Source organism: Diprion similis, chromosome 6 (genome assembly GCF_021155765.1).
Source record: "Diprion similis isolate iyDipSimi1 chromosome 6, iyDipSimi1.1, whole genome shotgun sequence".
Classification (NCBI taxonomy): domain Eukaryota; kingdom Metazoa; phylum Arthropoda; class Insecta; order Hymenoptera; family Diprionidae; genus Diprion; species Diprion similis.
The window spans coordinates 4759184-4778554 of NC_060110.1; the positions used below are offsets into that span (position 1 = coordinate 4759184).

The 19371-nt window shown below is 41.0% G+C and overlaps 1 protein-coding gene across 8 annotated transcripts in view; it reads left to right on the plus strand.

Moving 5' to 3' along the window:
• LOC124406816 overlaps positions 1-19371 on the plus strand; it is a 132877-nt gene that overhangs the window by 82679 nt on the left and 30827 nt on the right. For 6 of the 8 annotated variants that reach the window (XM_046882427.1, XM_046882432.1, XM_046882429.1 and 3 more), the window contains 33 exons: positions 20-349; positions 422-1114; positions 1425-1742; positions 1816-2142; positions 2223-2534; positions 2992-3318; positions 6004-6309; positions 6382-6687; positions 7021-7338; positions 7409-7735; positions 7816-8127; positions 8211-8540; positions 9039-9344; positions 9424-9729; positions 9808-10125; positions 10199-10522; positions 10607-10921; positions 10982-11317; positions 12101-12406; positions 12599-12904; positions 12986-13303; positions 13529-13852; positions 13930-14247; positions 14818-15147; positions 15231-15536; positions 15615-15920; positions 16002-16319; positions 16472-16801; positions 17275-17589; positions 17681-18013; positions 18091-18396; positions 18502-18807; positions 18991-19305. In XM_046882427.1, coding sequence (XP_046738383.1) covers positions 20-349; positions 422-1114; positions 1425-1742; positions 1816-2142; positions 2223-2534; positions 2992-3318; positions 6004-6309; positions 6382-6687; positions 7021-7338; positions 7409-7735; positions 7816-8127; positions 8211-8540; positions 9039-9344; positions 9424-9729; positions 9808-10125; positions 10199-10522; positions 10607-10921; positions 10982-11317; positions 12101-12406; positions 12599-12904; positions 12986-13303; positions 13529-13852; positions 13930-14247; positions 14818-15147; positions 15231-15536; positions 15615-15920; positions 16002-16319; positions 16472-16801; positions 17275-17589; positions 17681-18013; positions 18091-18396; positions 18502-18807; positions 18991-19305 — 10848 coding nt within the window. The remainder of the gene's footprint in view (positions 1-19; positions 350-421; positions 1115-1424; positions 1743-1815; positions 2143-2222; positions 2535-2991; positions 3319-6003; positions 6310-6381; positions 6688-7020; positions 7339-7408; positions 7736-7815; positions 8128-8210; positions 8541-9038; positions 9345-9423; positions 9730-9807; positions 10126-10198; positions 10523-10606; positions 10922-10981; positions 11318-12100; positions 12407-12598; positions 12905-12985; positions 13304-13528; positions 13853-13929; positions 14248-14817; positions 15148-15230; positions 15537-15614; positions 15921-16001; positions 16320-16471; positions 16802-17274; positions 17590-17680; positions 18014-18090; positions 18397-18501; positions 18808-18990; positions 19306-19371) is intronic. The other 2 variants (XM_046882433.1, XM_046882430.1) reach the window with 2 other exon arrangements.

The window sequence follows — 19371 nt, forward strand, 5'->3', positions numbered from 1 at the left end:
AATTCCTCATACTTTACAGAGCCTGAGCCAATAATTGTTCGGCCAACAAACCCTTGTGTACCATCCCCATGTGGGTCCTACGCTGAATGTCGTGACATTGGTGGATCTCCATCATGTTCATGTCATGCAAACTACATTGGTAGTCCACCTAATTGCAGGCCCGAATGTACTATAAACGCAGACTGTGCAAGCAATAAAGCTTGTATGAAAGAAAAATGCAGAGATCCATGTCCTGGCTCTTGCGGAATCGATGCTCAGTGCAATGTGATAAATCACAGCCCAGCTTGCACCTGCCCCCAAGGCTATACTGGCGACCCATTCGTTAATTGTTACCCTAAGCCACCCGAACGTAAGAATCAACAATTGCATTCCTGATGTTACTTTACCGTAGTGGCTGAATATTAACAAAATATGTTTCCAGCTGTTGAGGTTCTTGAAACAGATCCTTGCAATCCTTCTCCATGCGGACCAAATGCTGTATGCAATGACGGAATTTGCACATGTTTGCCAGAGTACCATGGAGACCCATATTCAGGGTGCCGCCCTGAATGTGTTCTTAACACAGATTGTCCCTTGAACCGAGCTTGTGGCAGTAATAAGTGCTTTGACCCGTGCCCAGGTACTTGTGGTCAAAATGCTCTATGCAATGTGTATAATCACGTTCCAATGTGCAGTTGTCCAACAGGAATGAGTGGAAATGCATTTGTTGTGTGTTCTCCATTTAGAGGTATGAGCCTTGTCTGTGACCGGTTGATCTATTACGCAATTGTATGCCCCGATTTTATATCATCATATACTTCATCTACAGAACCAGTAGTGGAAAATTCATGCAATCCATCACCATGTGGCCCCAACAGTCAGTGCCGAATAATAAATCAGCAAACAGTATGCTCATGTGTACCTGGATACATAGGCAGCCCACCATCCTGTAGACCAGAATGTGTCGTTAGTTCTGACTGCCTCAGAAATTTGGCCTGTAGTAATCAGAAATGCATTGACCCATGCCCCGGAACATGTGGCATTAAAGCCCAATGTCAAGTCAGCAATCACAACCCCATATGCAGCTGTCCAATCAGATACACTGGCGATCCATTCGTTAGGTGTATACCTATTCGTAAGGATCATTAAATTCAAATTTTAACAGTTTATTTAATCCGAGTCATTCGAAGGATCTTATAATCATGAAATGACATATTTCTTTAATTATACACTCAAGACAAAGTCAATGCCATTGTGAACAAAAGTGGATACAAAACTGATCAATTGATTTATGAACAATTATGCATTGAAGAATTTTGTAATATGTACTATTTACACGATATTACTTTACTTTTTCAATCAGATAGTACTCTAGATTTCTTCTCTATTTAGGAATAGTCATGGCAGGCTTGTATCATCATATATTTCAATTATTTTTAATGTAGCGGACACTCCAGTCATAAAAGTGAACCCTTGTCAACCATCACCTTGTGGTCCTAATGCTCAATGCCAAGTGATCAGAGATTCACCATCTTGCTCCTGCCTACCAGAGTTCACAGGCTCACCACCAAACTGTCGACCGGAGTGCGTGAGCAATAGTGAATGTTCCAGTCATTTTGCATGCATAAATCAGAAGTGTAAAGATCCATGTCCTGGTTCATGTGGAGCAAATGCAGAGTGCCGTGTTGTCAGTCATACTCCGATGTGCGTTTGCGCGATTGGCTATATCGGCGATCCTTTCATACAATGCAACATTAAACAATGTAAGACCTATTGCATCAAATTCAATTCGAACGTGGTTTTCATGGTCGGAGAAATAATTTTTTTTTCCTACAGCTGAACCAATATATGAAACATTGTCCCCATGCTCACCGTCTCCGTGCGGTTCCAATGCTATTTGCAAAGAGCAAAATGGCGTTGGATCGTGTACATGCTTGTCAGAATATATTGGTAATCCATATGAAGGATGTCGACCTGAATGTGTCGTCAATTCCGATTGTGTATCAAGTCTTGCTTGCATCCGATCCAAATGTCAGAATCCTTGCCCTGGAACTTGTGGTCAGAATGCACAATGTCAGGTTGTGAATCATTTACCTTCGTGTACATGTATACCTGAATTTACTGGAGACCCATTCCGCTACTGTCATCCAACACCACGACCTGGTAAAAATTTCTCTATCTTAGACAGTTCATAATCTAATTAAATACAAAGATACTGAGTTTCAAATATTACCTAACTCTAGTTGAAGCAGAACCGGAAGATCCGTGCAATCCTTCACCATGTGGACCAAATAGTCAATGCCGGGTTGTTAATATTCAAGCAGTTTGTTCATGTTTACCTGAATACATTGGAAGTCCGCCAGGCTGTCGCCCAGAATGTGTTGTGAGCTCGGAATGCCCCACAAACAGAGCTTGTATCAATCAAAAATGTGCCAACCCTTGTCCAGCTCCATGTGGGTTGAGTACGAACTGTGAAGTTTCAAACCACAGCCCGATTTGCTCTTGCAAACAGGGCTATACTGGAGACCCATTCAGTAGATGCTTCCCTATTCAAAGTAAGAATGAAATGTTGAATAATGCCTATTTTATCTCTTAATTATTCGTAGAACGTAGCCAGGGGCTCATAGAGTCGTTCAGTTTTCCGGTATGGCTATAGTTCACTTAAAAAGTTGAGTCATCAAATTTTCGAGACAGCGTGGTCGTATTTTAATTTCCACTAGGTAGAGGGCGTATGCCTCCACTGTACTATCGCTCGTACTCTTACACTTTTGATTCGTCTTACTTGTGTTTTTCCTTGGGTTACAATTGGTACTTCGGAATATACATTCAAATCCGAATCATGCCTAATGACAGTCAACTTTGTCAGTCAACATTTTTTTTTCTTAATACTACTTGATTTCTTCGCGTTCATTCAGTTCTCATTAGCCGACGGTTCAATGGCCTCGAAAGAAGTCATAGGTGAAAAACAATTCAATTTACAAAATATAACCAAAAAACCCTTTTTCTGTTCAGAACCACTTCCAAATGTAGAACCAGTACGAAACCCATGTGTACCATCTCCGTGTGGAGCTTACGCAGAATGCCGTGACATAGGAGGCTCTCCCTCTTGTTCTTGTCTATCTAATTATATTGGTAGCCCGCCTAATTGTAGACCAGAATGTACCATAAATCCTGACTGCCCCAGTAATAAAGCATGTATGCGCGAAAAATGTCGCGATCCATGTGCTGGTGCGTGTGGTACAGGAGCCGAATGCAGCGTAATCAATCACACCCCAATGTGTACCTGTCCCGATGGATATACAGGAGATCCATTTAGCAATTGTTATCCAAAACCACCAAGTAAGGGCACCCCGATTCCTAAGTAATGAATCATTACTCTTTCCGGTATGTAATTGTTAATGAATATTAGAGACTAAATTAAACCTTCATACTTATAGCGGCAGATGTAGTGGAAAGTGATCCATGTCACCCATTCCCTTGTGGCGTAAACGCAGAATGCAATCAAGGAATATGTACCTGTCTATCTGAATATCAAGGCGATCCTTATACGGGTTGTAGGCCCGAATGCGTTCTCAATACGGATTGTGACGTGAATAAAGCTTGTATACGTAACAAATGCATTGACCCCTGTCCTGGAACTTGTGCACAAAATGCACAATGTGATGTGTACAATCACATACCTATGTGCAGTTGCCCGGCCGGAACAAACGGGAATGCATTTGTGTTGTGTTCGCCCACCAGAGGTGATTTGAATAAATTTACTTCATTGCTTCCTCCGTGGAATATTCTGGATAACATTTATAATTTTTTCGCAGATCCTATTGTGTCAAGTCCATGCAATCCTTCGCCATGTGGACCGAATAGTCAATGTCGCGCGATAAACGGGCAGGCAGTATGTACATGCGCCCCTAGTTTCTTGGGAAGCCCACCATCTTGCAGACCCGAATGTGTGATAAGTTCAGATTGTGATAGGAACAAGGCATGCAGTAATCAGAAATGCATTGACCCCTGTCCTGGTACTTGTGGTCTTCGAGCCCAGTGCCAAGTAAATAACCATAATCCCATATGTAGCTGCCCTCCAAGATACACTGGTGATCCGTTCGTGAGATGTGAACAAATACGTAAGCAGTCATGAAAATGATAAGCACTGTTATCTTCGCTTTAAGTCATGTACATGTTAGATCCAAAATGACATCATCATCTATCTTGCTTTTCGCTATTCGAAGAAAATTGGCTACACCGTGAAAGATTTTATGTACATGAATGTGCTCGCCGTTTTACCTAATCAACCAATTTTACATATATTCAATTTTCATGTACAGAGGACACACCGGTCATTCCTGTTAATCCATGTCAACCATCACCTTGCGGTCCAAATGCTCAGTGTCAAGTCATTCTTGATTCGCCATCATGCTCGTGTCTGCCAGAGTTCACGGGTTCACCGCCAAATTGCCGACCAGAATGTGTCAGTAATAGTGAATGTTCTAGTCATTTGGCATGCATTAATCAGAAATGTAAAGACCCTTGCCCAGGTTCATGTGGCGCCTCCGCAGAATGCCGCACAGTTAGTCATACGCCAATGTGCGTTTGCACGATCGGTTATACCGGTGATCCCTTTACTCAATGCGTTCTCAAACAACGTAAGGACAATACTTTTAAATCGTAATTAGTTCGTTAATTAACAAACAAAATCGTCACTAATATCTAATTGCTTTAATAGCTGATCCAATTTATGAACAATCGTCTCCTTGTACGCCATCACCATGTGGTTCGAATGCAATTTGCAATGAGCAAAATGGCGCTGGATCGTGTACATGCCTACCAGAACACATCGGTAACCCGTACGAAGGATGCCGTCCAGAGTGTGTTGTTAATTCAGATTGTGTATCAAATCTTGCTTGTATTCGTTCTAAATGCCAAAATCCTTGTCCTGGAACGTGTGGTACAAATGCACAATGTCAAGTTATTAATCACCTGCCTTCATGCACATGTGTGCCTGGATTCACTGGAGATCCATTCCGTTACTGTCATCTAGCACCAGAACCAGGTGAAATATCCTTTTGTTTGCTATCAGTATACATAATTCAAACTACAATGTAATAAACATAAAACATCATTCAACAGTCATTGAGGCAGATCCGCAAGATCTATGCAATCCATCACCGTGTGGACCAAATAGTCAGTGCCGCAGTATTAATGGACAGGCTGTATGCTCGTGTCTGCCAGAATATGTTGGTAGTCCACCTGGTTGTCGACCCGAATGTGTTGTGAGTTCAGAATGCTCTGCGAACAAAGCTTGTATCAATCAGAAATGCGTTAACCCATGCCCCGATCCATGCGGTTTGAATACCAATTGTGAAGTGTTGAGTCACAGCCCAATATGTGCCTGCAAACCCGGATATACAGGAGATCCATTCACCCGATGCTTCCCTGTTCCAAGTAAGAAAAAAATATTAGCTCGATGAATTGGATGTATAGAATCCATACGATTTTTTTCAACTCATTACCTCAGAGAGTTAGAAAAGTAAATTAATGTTTAAACTCAAGTCCAATTGAGCTTCAGTTTATAACCATTTGAAAATTTATCACTTTGCCATAATTTTTTTCGTAGAACCATCTCCGGAAATAATACCAGTACGGAATCCATGTGTACCCTCTCCGTGTGGAGCTTATGCAGAATGCCGTGATGTAGGAGGCTCTCCCTCCTGTTCTTGTCTATCCAATTACATTGGCAGCCCACCTAATTGTAGACCAGAGTGCACTATAAATCCTGATTGCCCAAGTAATAGAGCTTGCATGCGAGAAAAGTGCCGCGACCCATGTTCTGGCGCGTGTGGTATAAGTGCTCAATGTAACGTCATTAATCACATTCCAACGTGCATTTGTCCCGATGGATATACGGGAGATCCCTTTAGTAACTGCTACCCCAAACCACCAAGTAAGGATAAATTAGTTCATGCGGTATAATATTTTTCGTAATATCATGTAGTTTGACCCAGAAACTAAATACTGTAATACTTACAGTAGCGGATGTTGTGGTAACAGACCCATGTAATCCTTTCCCTTGTGGAACAAATGCTGAATGCAACCAGGGTGCGTGTACTTGTTTGCCAGAATATCAAGGTGACCCATACGTGGGTTGTAGACCTGAATGCATTCTTAATATGGAGTGTCCACTGAATAAAGCTTGCGTACGGAACAAGTGTATTGACCCGTGTCCTGGAACTTGTGCACCAAATGCACAATGTAACATTTATAATCACGTGCCTATGTGCAGTTGTCCTCCAGGAATGGACGGAAATGCATTCGTACTGTGCGCACCTGCTAGAGGTAATCTTACCATTCATGAGATATATATTAGTTGGAGTTCTTCAGTTAATACCGTTGTCAATTTCGTCACAGATCCTGTTGTGTCAAATCCATGCAACCCGTCGCCTTGTGGTCCTAATAGCCAGTGCCGTACAATAAATGGGCAAGCAGTATGTTCTTGTGTTCCGGGTTTTATGGGCAGTCCGCCATCCTGTAGACCCGAATGTGTTGTTAGCTCCGATTGTGAGCGAAATGAAGCATGTAGCAATCAAAAATGCATTGACCCATGTCCTGGTACGTGCGGTCTTCGAGCCCAATGCCAAGTGAATAACCACAATCCCATATGCAGCTGCCCTCCGAGATACACTGGTGATCCATTCGTGCGATGCGAATTAATACGTAAGGCCAATAGTTAAATACAAAATTTGACAACAACTAACATATTTTCAAACATTCAGTCTCATCAAATATGGCATTTCGTTACAATTGTATATTTTATACTGATGCTACATACAAGTCCTTATGTTAGTTACAACTGGGCAACACACCTGCCTATTTCTGTTTCCAGTAAAATCAATTCTTCAGTATTTGGAACCCATGTGGGTTTTTTCTCCGTAAGATCTTACGAGTTGCCATCAAATATAGTCTGCTACGCAGCTTTGCATTTATTGTTAGTAAAATATAAATTCTGGCGACGTTATCATTAATATGTTATGAATCCTTTACATCTAGTTGAAACACCAGTTGTACATGTCAATCCATGTCAACCATCTCCATGTGGTCCAAATTCTCAGTGTCAGGTGATTAATGAATCACCTTCCTGCTCGTGTCTGCAAGAATTTACTGGGTCCCCGCCAAACTGTAGGCCTGAATGCGTTAGTAATAGTGAATGCTCTAGCCATTTGGCATGTATCAACCAAAAGTGTAAAGACCCTTGTCCAGGCTCTTGTGGAGCAAATGCAGAATGTCGTGTTGTGAGTCACACACCAATGTGCGTTTGTAGCACTGGCTATGTTGGCGATCCATTCACCTTGTGCAGTACTAAACAACGTAAGACTGATGATCTATTTACTGTTTGCACTTATCTTTCGTCCTCATAAACAAAAATATTTTCACACAGCTGACCCAGTGTATGATGACATTTCTCCGTGTACACCTTCTCCATGTGGTTCTAATGCTGTATGTAAAGAACAGAACAATGTAGGATCCTGTTCGTGTTTACCAGAATATATTGGTAACCCTTACGATGGCTGCCGACCAGAATGTGTAGTCAATTCAGACTGCCTATCAAGTTTAGCGTGCATTCGGTCCAAGTGTCAAAATCCGTGTCCTGGAACTTGCGGTCAGAATGCTGAGTGTCAAGTCATGAACCATTTGCCTGCATGTACTTGTGTACCTGGATTTACCGGAGATCCGTTCCGTTATTGTAGTCCAACACCGCAACCTGGTAAGGTTTTAATGATTCGGAAGGACAATGCAAATTTCTTTTTCATAAAATAATCACAATACAACATTGACTTATTATAGTAGATGCAGACCCAGGTGACCCATGTCATCCATCTCCTTGTGGCCCGAATAGTCAGTGTCGCACTTCTAATGGACAAGCAGTATGCTCATGCCTTCCCGAATATACAGGAAGTCCTCCAGGATGTAGACCTGAATGTGTTGTAAGCTCTGAATGCCCGACAAACAAAGCATGTATTAATCAGAAATGCGTCAACCCGTGCCCAAGCCCATGTGGTATAAATACAAATTGTGAAGTCTTAAATCACAGTCCAATATGTGCGTGTAAAGAAGGATTCAGTGGGGATCCATTTACACGATGCTCTCATATTCCACGTAAGGAACTGAAGTTTTATTTATATCATTTGTCACCTCACGCAAACCATGGAAACACAATAATTTAATTCATGAAATTTCAGCACCACCATCAAGTCCTGTTTCAATTCAAAACCCATGTGCATCCTCACCTTGTGGACCACATTCAGAATGTCGCGACATTAGAGGCTCACCTTCGTGTTCTTGCCTACCAAGTTACATTGGTAGTCCACCAAACTGTAAACCCGAATGTACCATAAATTCTGATTGCACAAGTAATACCGCTTGTATCAGAGAAAAGTGTAGGGATCCTTGTCCAGGTTCTTGTGGTTTTAATGCTCAGTGCACAGTCATCAATCATACCCCGATGTGTACATGTCAAGAGGGTTTTACTGGAGATCCATTCAGCAACTGTTATCCTAAACCACCGACACGTAAGAACAAAATATTTGAATCTATCGATAGTGATTATGATCGCGGATTCAAGCAGCATAATTGAAGATACGTTTCAGAAAAAACATCTTTACCGTCGATTCATTCAGCAGTTTGATTTTTGAAACCAGCAAATGGTAATGACCACATTGTTTCAACAAAGTGAAAGATATAAAATAATATCGATTCAGGTTTATACTGTGTGCAACAAATGACTTAATTATAAAATTTTATAGATTGAATTGTTCAACGTCTATTAATTTCTTTGAAATTATAAAATTTTATAGATTGAATTGTTCAACGTCTATTATATTCTATGAAATTATAAAATTTTATAGATTGAATTGTTTAACGTCTATTATATTCTATGAAATTATAAAATTTTATAGATTGAATTGTTTAACGTCTTTTAACTTTTTTGAAACGTATCTTGCACAGTTTTTTTTTATGGATTCACAGATGCACGTTATTGTATGCATTCGTCAAAACTATGTTTACAGAACCTATAGCCGATGAATCAGACCCTTGCAATCCATCTCCGTGTGGTCCAAATGCTCAATGTAATAGTGGAGAGTGTACATGTGCACCAGAATATCAAGGAGATCCTTATGTCGGATGTCGTCCCGAATGTGTTCTAAATACAGACTGCCCTCTAGAAAGGGCTTGCAGAAATAATAAATGCATAGATCCTTGTCCTGGTACTTGTGGCCAAAATGCCCAATGCACGGTCTTCTCCCATGTTCCCATGTGCAGCTGCCCAGTGCAAATGACAGGAAACGCATTCGTGCTGTGCACGCCGGTTATAGGTATAACAGCCTTCTTTTGCGTATACTTAATCCCCCGGAAACATTGGATTCTAATTATAAATATTGAATGTTTCAATAGAGTCGGTAACTGTACAGCCTTGCAATCCATCACCATGTGGGCCTAATAGTCAATGTAGAGTAGTCAATAACTTGGCTGTATGTTCGTGTGTTACTGGATTTATTGGAAGCCCTCCAACATGTAGACCTGAATGTATTGTCAGCACAGATTGTGCTCAGAATGAGGCGTGTATAAACCAAAAATGCAGAGACCCATGCCCAGGCACTTGTGGAATGGGAGCTACGTGTCAAGTCATAAACCACAATCCTATTTGCAGTTGCGTTGGGCAACTAACGGGTGATCCGTTCATCAGATGCTCCCCAATACGTAAGATATCAAGCCCTTATCTTCAGTAGTGGTGTTACTTAGTTTGCGATGTCTGATAATCATTATACAATATTTCAGAGCAAACTCCCGTTACCAAAACAAACCCATGCCAACCATCTCCTTGCGGACCCAACGCTCAATGTCAAGTCATCAATGGTTCCCCATCGTGTTCTTGCTTAGCCGAATTCATTGGGTCTCCTCCAAATTGCAAACCCGAGTGTATTAGCAACAGTGAATGTTCTAGTAGACTTGCGTGTATCAATAGAAAATGTAAGAATCCCTGCCTAGGATCGTGTGGTGCTAACACTGAATGCCAAGTGGTTAGTCATACGCCGATGTGCGTTTGCAGTATTGGATACACAGGAGATCCATTTACGCAGTGCAACATTCAACCAAGTGAGTAGGCATCATGAAACGTCATAATGGATTAGATCGTTTCGTTACTCAAAATCCTCGAATCCTATTTCAGTTCAAACTGTCATAACTCAGTTGCCATGCACGCCGTCCCCCTGTGGTGCCAATGCTAAATGCGAGGAAAGAAACGGTGCAGGAGCATGTTCTTGCTTTACGGACTATATTGGTAATCCCTATGAGGGTTGTCGCCCTGAATGCGTAGTCAATTCAGACTGCGCACCAAGCCTGGCGTGTATTCGTTCCAAATGTCAAGATCCATGTCCAGGAACATGTGGTCAAAATGCACAGTGTCGTGTAATCAATCATTTACCATCTTGCACGTGTAATGATGGATTCACAGGAGATCCATTCCGTTACTGTAACAGAGAACCAGACAAAAGTACGCATGGGAAAATATACTATCATAAATAAGTGTGTGAAGTCAAAATGGAATGATTTAAAAATGAAATTCTTTCTATCCCAGATGTAGAAGACGACCGAACCGATCCATGCAATCCATCACCTTGCGGGCCGAATAGTATTTGTCGAGAAATTAATGGACAAGCAGTTTGTTCTTGTTTACCAACATATAGCGGTTCACCGCCAGCTTGTAGGCCCGAGTGTGTCGTAAGCTCTGAATGTTCAACGAACAAAGCCTGTATTAATCAGAAATGTACTGATCCATGCCCAGATCCTTGTGGAAGAAATACGAACTGCAAAGTTATAAACCACAGTCCCATATGCACGTGTCGACAAGGCTTTACTGGAAATGCGTTTTCATCATGCTTCCCAATCCCACGTAAGGATGTTAATGATTCTAACGAGTGAAACTTGACGTAATACTTTACAATCATTTCAGGCCCTCCAATTGAAAATGAACCACAAGTGCAAAGAGATCCATGCTTGCCTTCCCCCTGTGGTCCATATTCTCAATGCCGAGATATCGGCGGAACAGGATCTTGTTCCTGTTTACCGGCTTTCATAGGAACACCTCCAAACTGTAGACCAGAATGTACAATAAATTCGGAATGTACCAGTAACATGGCATGTATCCGTGAGAAATGTAGAGATCCCTGTCCTGGATCTTGTGGGTTAGAAGCGAAATGTGATGTTATCAATCATACCCCAATTTGTACATGCGTGGATGGATATACGGGAGATCCATTTACCAACTGTATTCCCAAAAGACCACCATGTAAGCCTAATTTTGAGTCAGGTGTTTTTTTAATTTATGTCCATCTATTCAAAACTAACATCTCAAACTAATTTCTTCGGATTTAAAACGCGGCTTTATTTAAAGGAAATTCTTGCAGATTACTGTTCGAATTTTATTTGGTATAAATTGCGGATATGATTAAGTTGACAACATTTTTTAATTTAAAGTAATGTCATCTAGTTTTAATTTGTGCATCTTTTAGTAGTGTTTAGAAAAGTCTGAGTATTTACCCGTGGTAAAAATTCCGCTCAACACGCATAGAAACGTACAAAAAATGTTAAAGTATAGAAACTTTTTTTCAATACTCTTAATTACTGTTTGAATTAACTTATTTGTGAATTAAGAAACAAAGAAACTTTCTATCCTTTATGTCCGACCTTTTTGAAAATATGAAAAATTAGAAAGTATATTTATAGAAAGTTTCCGATGTATGCCAGAAGTATTTACATACAAGTTAAAACTGGATTACACTACTCAAAATTTGTCACTACTAAACTTATCGTCAGAGTTTGAGAATTAATGTCTTGCTGCAGGGTAAATCTCAACGGCCAAAAACCTTGACGTAAATAGCTGTGATTTTCAGAGTGTAAAATTGGAGTACGGCCTTTATCTCATGTTCAAATATTATAAAGAAACAACAATACTAACTTTACTCGAAGAATGTCTTTCAATTTTTTGATTCTTGTATTCTCATTCTTCCATTACACTTTCTTCAGTCTACGCGATTGAAGCTCATACAATAAAATGGGTTATCTTTTCTAGCTAATGAGCCTGTAGTAGTGGACTTGTGTAATCCATCACCATGTGGGTCAAACGCTATTTGTCAAGAAGGCATATGCTCTTGTATATCAGAGTACCATGGCGATCCTTACAGCGGGTGCCGTCCAGAGTGTGTCATAAATGATGATTGCTCTCGTGACAAAGCTTGCATACGTAATAAATGTATAGATCCATGTGTCGGAACTTGTGCTCTGAACGCCCAATGCATGACGGTAAATCATATACCCATGTGCAGTTGTCCACAAGGAATGATTGGAAATGCTTTTATTCAATGTTTACCATTGCAAGGTATTTACTTGAAGATGAATTCGTTACTGTTAGAAAGGACACGCATCATTTTAAGAAAAAATATTTGATGGTTCACGAAAATACTTTCTGAACAATGAGGTCTTAATTTCATGTGTTACATCGGTGCGTGGTCATAAAAAGGCATAAAAGTTAATGCACACTTTCATAAATAACAATATTTGAATTCTGTAGCTGACGTTATAAAGAACCCATGCTTGCCATCGCCATGTGGACCTAATAGTCACTGTCAGGAAGTGAATGGACTAGCAATATGCAAATGTGTGCAGGGATACATTGGAAGTCCTCCCACCTGTCGACCTGAATGTACCATAAGTTCTGACTGTGCACAAACTGAAACTTGCATTAATCAGAAATGTAAAGATCCATGTCCTGGAACCTGCGGCCTTAGAGCTCAATGCTCAGTTATTAGTCACAATCCAATATGTGCCTGTCCTCCAGGTCTAACAGGAGATCCCTTCTTATCATGCACTCGAATTCGTAAGATTACAGTCTACTCAATAATATTTCTATGCAAACTGTCGAAAATTGGTATACATGATTTATTCCTTCTGGAACTAGCTGAAATTCAACAAGAGCCGGTAAACCTGTGCGAGCCGTCACCCTGCGGGCCAAATGCTCAGTGCCAAATCATAAAGCAAGCACCTTCTTGCTCTTGTTTACCCGAATTCACCGGTTCTCCACCCAATTGCCGACCCGAATGTATCAGTAACAGTGAATGTCCCAGTTCTAAGGCATGTATTCATCAGAAATGCAAGGATCCATGCCCAGGGTCATGTGGAGCAAATGCCGAATGCTATGTCTTCAGTCACACGCCAATGTGTACATGTAACTCAGGTTACACAGGAGATCCATTTACGCAGTGTTCCGTAGTTCAACGTAAGCAATTTTATTCTGTTTCAAGTATCCAGTGAAATATCTCTAACCATCTCACAATGTGTTGTATATTGCATACTTACACACTTTGCATTTCATAATCGAAAGCCTTGTGAACTTGAAATTCACAAATATTTCGTACAAAAATAACCTAGAACACATCCCTGTTAACTTGTTCACCTAAACACTATTGAAGGATTGAGATAATTGAATTGATATTTTCTATAGTTGCTATTGAGGAGAGACCAACGCCATGTAGGCCTACGCCGTGTGGTGCTAATGCAATATGCAAGGAACTCGGTGGGGCTGGATCATGTTCATGCTTAAATGATTATATTGGTAACCCGTACGAAGGATGTAGGCCAGAGTGTGTCACAAATTCCGATTGCTCATCTAATCTTGCGTGCATTAGATCCAAATGTCAAGATCCTTGCCCAGGTTCTTGTGGTCAAAATGCACTTTGCCAAGTTATAAGCCATGCGCCAACTTGCACGTGTATCGAGGGTTACACTGGCGATCCGTTCCGTTATTGCAACGTGTTAACGCCGATAGGTGAGATTCCTCGTGCCATATTTCCGGAACAATGTTTGAACTGAAATAATACCAAAAAAAAAAAAAAATTTCCACAGGATTTGAAGAAGGTATCCGAGATCCATGTAGTCCGTCCCCTTGTGGACCAAACAGCGAGTGTCGTGTAAATAACGATCAAGCAGTATGTTCGTGTCTCGCAAATTATAAAGGCAATCCTCCACTGTGTCGTCCTGAATGTGTAGTTAGCTCAGAATGTTCTTCAACTCGCACTTGTGTCAACCAGCGGTGTACTGATCCATGTCCAGATCCTTGTGGCAGGAACACTCAATGCAAAGTCGTAAATCATAGTCCAATTTGCTTCTGCATAAATGGATATTCAGGGGATCCATTTTCACAGTGTTATCCTATAACCGCAGGTACGTTACAACGTCATTGTTCGCAAATTCAAATGAAGGGTCCAGGAGAAAACCGCTTTAGTTCCAACCACTCGGTTTGATTCCAAGCAAAATACAAATGAATGTTTGTTTTCTCGTGAGAGTACTTTCGAAAGTAATTCTTCTGGTAGGTTTCTCCTGAACTGATACTGGTTTTCTCATTCAACAATGGTATTTTCAGAAAGTACTTTTTAATACCACAACAATGATATCGCTAACTCGTTTTCAATAAAAAATGGACTGAAATGGTTTTTCGCTTGAACCCCACAATTTATTTGCATACAATTACAATTCTGAACATTTACCAGAGGGAAATTACATCTGCAGCGGACCAGTCAAGACTGGGATTTATTTCTTTTGAGTTGTGCTATTCCACAGTTTTACTTTCGAACATTTATTTCTCTGGAAATTTCAGATAGTTTAAAAATTGCTCAACTCTCGAGTACAACTTAACGATTCACGTGAAATCAATTTGAAGAAAGTATGACATACTTTACTGATAGTCGGTTTACGTATTAGGTCATATATCCTATAAAATTATAACTCTTACAGCCAATCCACCCCAATCACCCGTGATTAGGGACCCTTGTATTCCATCACCATGTGGCGCAAATGCTGAGTGTCGTGCTGTAGGTGACACTCCCGCATGCACTTGTTTGGCAAACTATGTTGGCAGTCCACCAAACTGTAGACCTGAATGTACAATAAATGCAGAATGCCCCAGCAATTTGGCTTGCATCCGAGAAAAATGTAGAGATCCATGTCCAGGATCATGCGGTTTTAATGCACAATGCATGGTTGTCAATCATACACCAATGTGCCAATGTCTTGAAGGTTTTACTGGAGATCCATTCACCCAGTGTAATTTGAGACCAGTTCAACGTAAGTGAACTTTATACATTAAAAATGAATTACGATTGAAAAAAACTTGATCTAAAAGATTTCTTATACTCGTGTCTTTTCAGAAACTGAACCACAAGAGTCAGATCCTTGTAATCCATCTCCTTGCGGTCCCAATGCTCAATGCGACAACGGTATTTGTTCTTGCTTACCTGAATATCAAGGAGATCCATATGCCGGGTGTCGCCCAGAATGTGTTCTTAATATTGACTGCCCTCGCAATAGAGCTTGTTCTAGAAACAAATGCTACGATCCTTGCCCAGGGACATGTGCAAATAATGCTCTGTGTAGTGTAATAAATCACATTCCTATGTGTAGCTGTCCACAAGGATTTGAAGGAAACGCTTTCGTTCTATGTACACCAATCCGAGGTAGTGTCATTAAAAGCTCCGAACTTTCGTGTTTCAATGTAATAGGCTGCTTATTTATACATTCATAACTTTCTGCAGCCCCTACAGTTTCATCGCCATGTAATCCTTCACCCTGCGGGCCTAATAGCCAATGTAGAAGTAACAATGGTCAATCGGTGTGCACTTGCGTCCCTGGTTACATAGGAAGCCCGCCATCATGCCGACCGGAATGTCTTGTTAGTTCTGACTGTCCACAAAATGAAGCCTGCAATAATCAAAAATGTAGAAACCCTTGCATTGGCACATGCGGTTATGAGGCTCTGTGCGAAGTTGTTAACCATAATCCAATATGCCACTGTCCCGTGAGATATACCGGTGATCCATTTGTGCGATGCACACCAATTCGTAAGATCCCTTCTATTACTGAAATAATATTTACGGAAAACTATAAACCTTACCAATTCTAAATGACATTATTATTTGCAGCTGAAATTCCAACTGTATTTGTAAACCCATGCCAGCCGTCTCCTTGTGGCCCAAATGCGTTGTGCCAAGTTACGAATGATTCGCCATCATGTTCTTGTTTACCCGAATTTACTGGGTCCCCACCAAACTGTAGACCCGAGTGTGTTAGTAACAGTGAGTGTCCCAGTCATGAAGCATGTCATAACCAGAAATGCCAAGATCCATGCCCAGGTTCATGTGGCAATAATGCAGAATGCCGTACAGTGAGCCATACGCCAATGTGCTTCTGTAGCATTGGGCATACAGGAGATCCGTTTACACAGTGCTTTATCAAACCAAGTAAGATATGTCACTCAATACAGCAAATATCTTGCATTACAGAAAAAACTTGTGATTTGAAATGAGTTCCTAAATTGGAAGTACAAATTCTGACTATCATGAACTGCCAAAGTGAGTTATGAACATTGATCAAATGCAAATAATTATTACAGTTAACGACGTCGTCGATCAAAGGCCAACACCTTGTTTACCGTCTCCATGTGGATCTAACGCTGTTTGTACTGAACGTAACCAAGCAGGATCATGTTCTTGTTTGCCAGAATATATTGGAAACCCCTATGAAGGGTGTAGGCCGGAATGCGTTCGAAATTCAGATTGCCCATCGAATCTTGCTTGTGTCAGGTCTAAATGTATCGACCCATGTCCGGGAACTTGCGGTACAAATGCAGAGTGTCGTGTAGTTTCTCATCTACCGACATGCTCTTGTTACACATCTTATACGGGAGATCCTTATCGATACTGTACATTACAACAACCAGTCAGTAAGTTACAATTATTAGATATCTTATACTGGAATTACTACAGAATTGCCTCTTACTTGTGTAAAGTACCTCATTTTTACAATTTTTGATTTGGCCAATTTTTTTATCTTTGATTATTAACAAAAAAGTTCATGGTTTCAATAACTTTTTTATCTCAACTCGTCTCCCAGTTGTCTCCAAGTTCTGAGTTCCCGAAGAATCTTATTGTACTTTTTTCCCGTTTCGATTTTTGATTTCATAATAAAAATTTAACTCGCAAATGCGTTCCGTTAAAGATAAAGAAAACCATGGATGTCTGTTCCAATAGGTACTGAAAGATCAAATAAGACAGCCAAGTAAAAAATGATCGTTATTAAATGCGTGGTGGCTCAGCATGTTATGTCATATACGTAAAGCATAATGATTTTAGACGGGTGAAATTTACATCACTGGTCTTTGATTGTATTTCATTATTCACGACGCTTTCGTTACAGATATTCCAGTAGACAAAACTGATCCATGCAGTGAAGCTCGCTGTGGTCCCAATAGTCAGTGTAGGGTAATAAACGAACAAGCCGTTTGTTCCTGTCTGCCGACGTATATTGGTAGCCCACCAGCATGCAGACCAGAATGTGTCGTTAGTTCTGAGTGCACTTTTGACAAAGCATGTGTAGAACAGAAATGCAAAAATCCATGCCCGACGCCATGTGGTGTGAATTCCGAATGCAGAGTAATAAACCATGCTCCCTTATGCAGCTGTAGACAAGGATTCACCGGTGACCCATTCACCATGTGCTTCTCAGTACCATGTGAGAATCCGGTTTATTATTAGCAATGAGATACAGAATGTTAAGCGGAGTTTATAACTAGCGGGAAAATAATGCTTCGGTTAAATTACAGTGACGTCTCCAGGCCAAGATGAAATAATTCAAAGAGATCCGTGTATTCCATCACCTTGCGGGCAGTATTCAGAATGTCGAAACATAGGTGGACAACCCTCGTGTTCTTGTGTTACTGGTTACATTGGAATCCCCCCAAATTGTAGGCCTGAATGTACGATCAATCAGGAATGTCCCAGTAACCTGGCATGTATGCGCGAAAAATGTCGAGATCCTTGCCCTGGATCTTGCGGTTTACTTGCACAGTGCCACGTAACTAATCACGTCCCGATATGCACCTGTCCTGAAGGATACACTGGCGATCCATTTAGTAACTGTTTCCTGAAACCGTCACGTAAGATTGCATACTATTTTTCCCCGATGCGATGTACACATTTCCTTCACAGAGTTTATAATCAAACGTGATTACAGAACCTGAGCCTGATGTCTCTGATCCATGCAATCCTTCTCCGTGTGGACCAAATGCTCAGTGTAATGATGGCATTTGTGCATGCTTACCTGAATATCGAGGTGACCCATACTCAGGTTGCCGTCCAGAATGTGTTCTCAACACAGACTGTGCACCGAACAGAGCATGTACTCGCAATAAATGCGTAGACCCTTGCTCAGGAACTTGTGGATACAATGCTATATGCAACGTATATAATCACGTTCCCATGTGCAGTTGCCCTTCAGGAATGACTGGAAATGCGTTTATTTCGTGCAATATTCAACAGGGTATGTGTGGATCATGTACTGTAATCGAAGGATTGCATAGCTTACCATAAATAACCTGTGTTTATTCTATACAAATATTGCATTACAATACCGTAATAATTACAGCGCCTGTCTTCACCGATCCATGCATTCCGTCCCCGTGTGGACCAAACAGTCAGTGCCGACAGAGTAATGGACATGCAATATGCTCTTGTATCACTGGATATATAGGTTCCCCACCAACTTGTAGACCCGAATGCATTGTTAGCTCAGATTGTGCTCAAAGCGAGGCATGTAGCAATCAGAAATGCAGTGATCCTTGTCTGGGAACTTGCGGAATACGCGCAAGCTGCAAAGTTGTCAACCATAACCCAATTTGCAGTTGCCCAAGCACTTCTACGGGTGACCCATTCGTTCAATGTTCGCCAATTCGTAAGGATACTTTCTGAACACTTTCGGACGTGAAACTATATCTTTTCAATTTCGACTAGTTGTTCGTCACAGTATGTTTTTTAAGTATTACAAAATCTACCATATATCACGAAAGGTATGGTTTCATGTGCATAAAACACGAAACTATCGACCTTACTTATAAAAATATTTTACATTTCCAAGCTGTGGAACCAGTGGTGCATGTAGACCCATGTCAGCCATCACCTTGCGGCCCCAATGCGCAGTGCCGAGTTCTAAATGATGCACCATCTTGTTCGTGCTTACCAGAATTTGCTGGTACACCACCTCAGTGCAGGCCAGAATGTGTCAGTAATAGCGAATGTCCAAGTCAAAAGGCATGTATAAATCAAAAGTGCCAAGATCCATGCCCTGGCTCTTGCGGATATAATGCCGACTGCCATGTTGTCAGTCATACACCAATGTGCGTTTGCCCTATTGGACACACAGGGGATCCATTCACACAATGTGTACAACAAAGTAAGATGTTTTTTCACACTTTGGTCAGCTAATTCGTAATCGAGATTGTAAATGTCAGCTTTTACT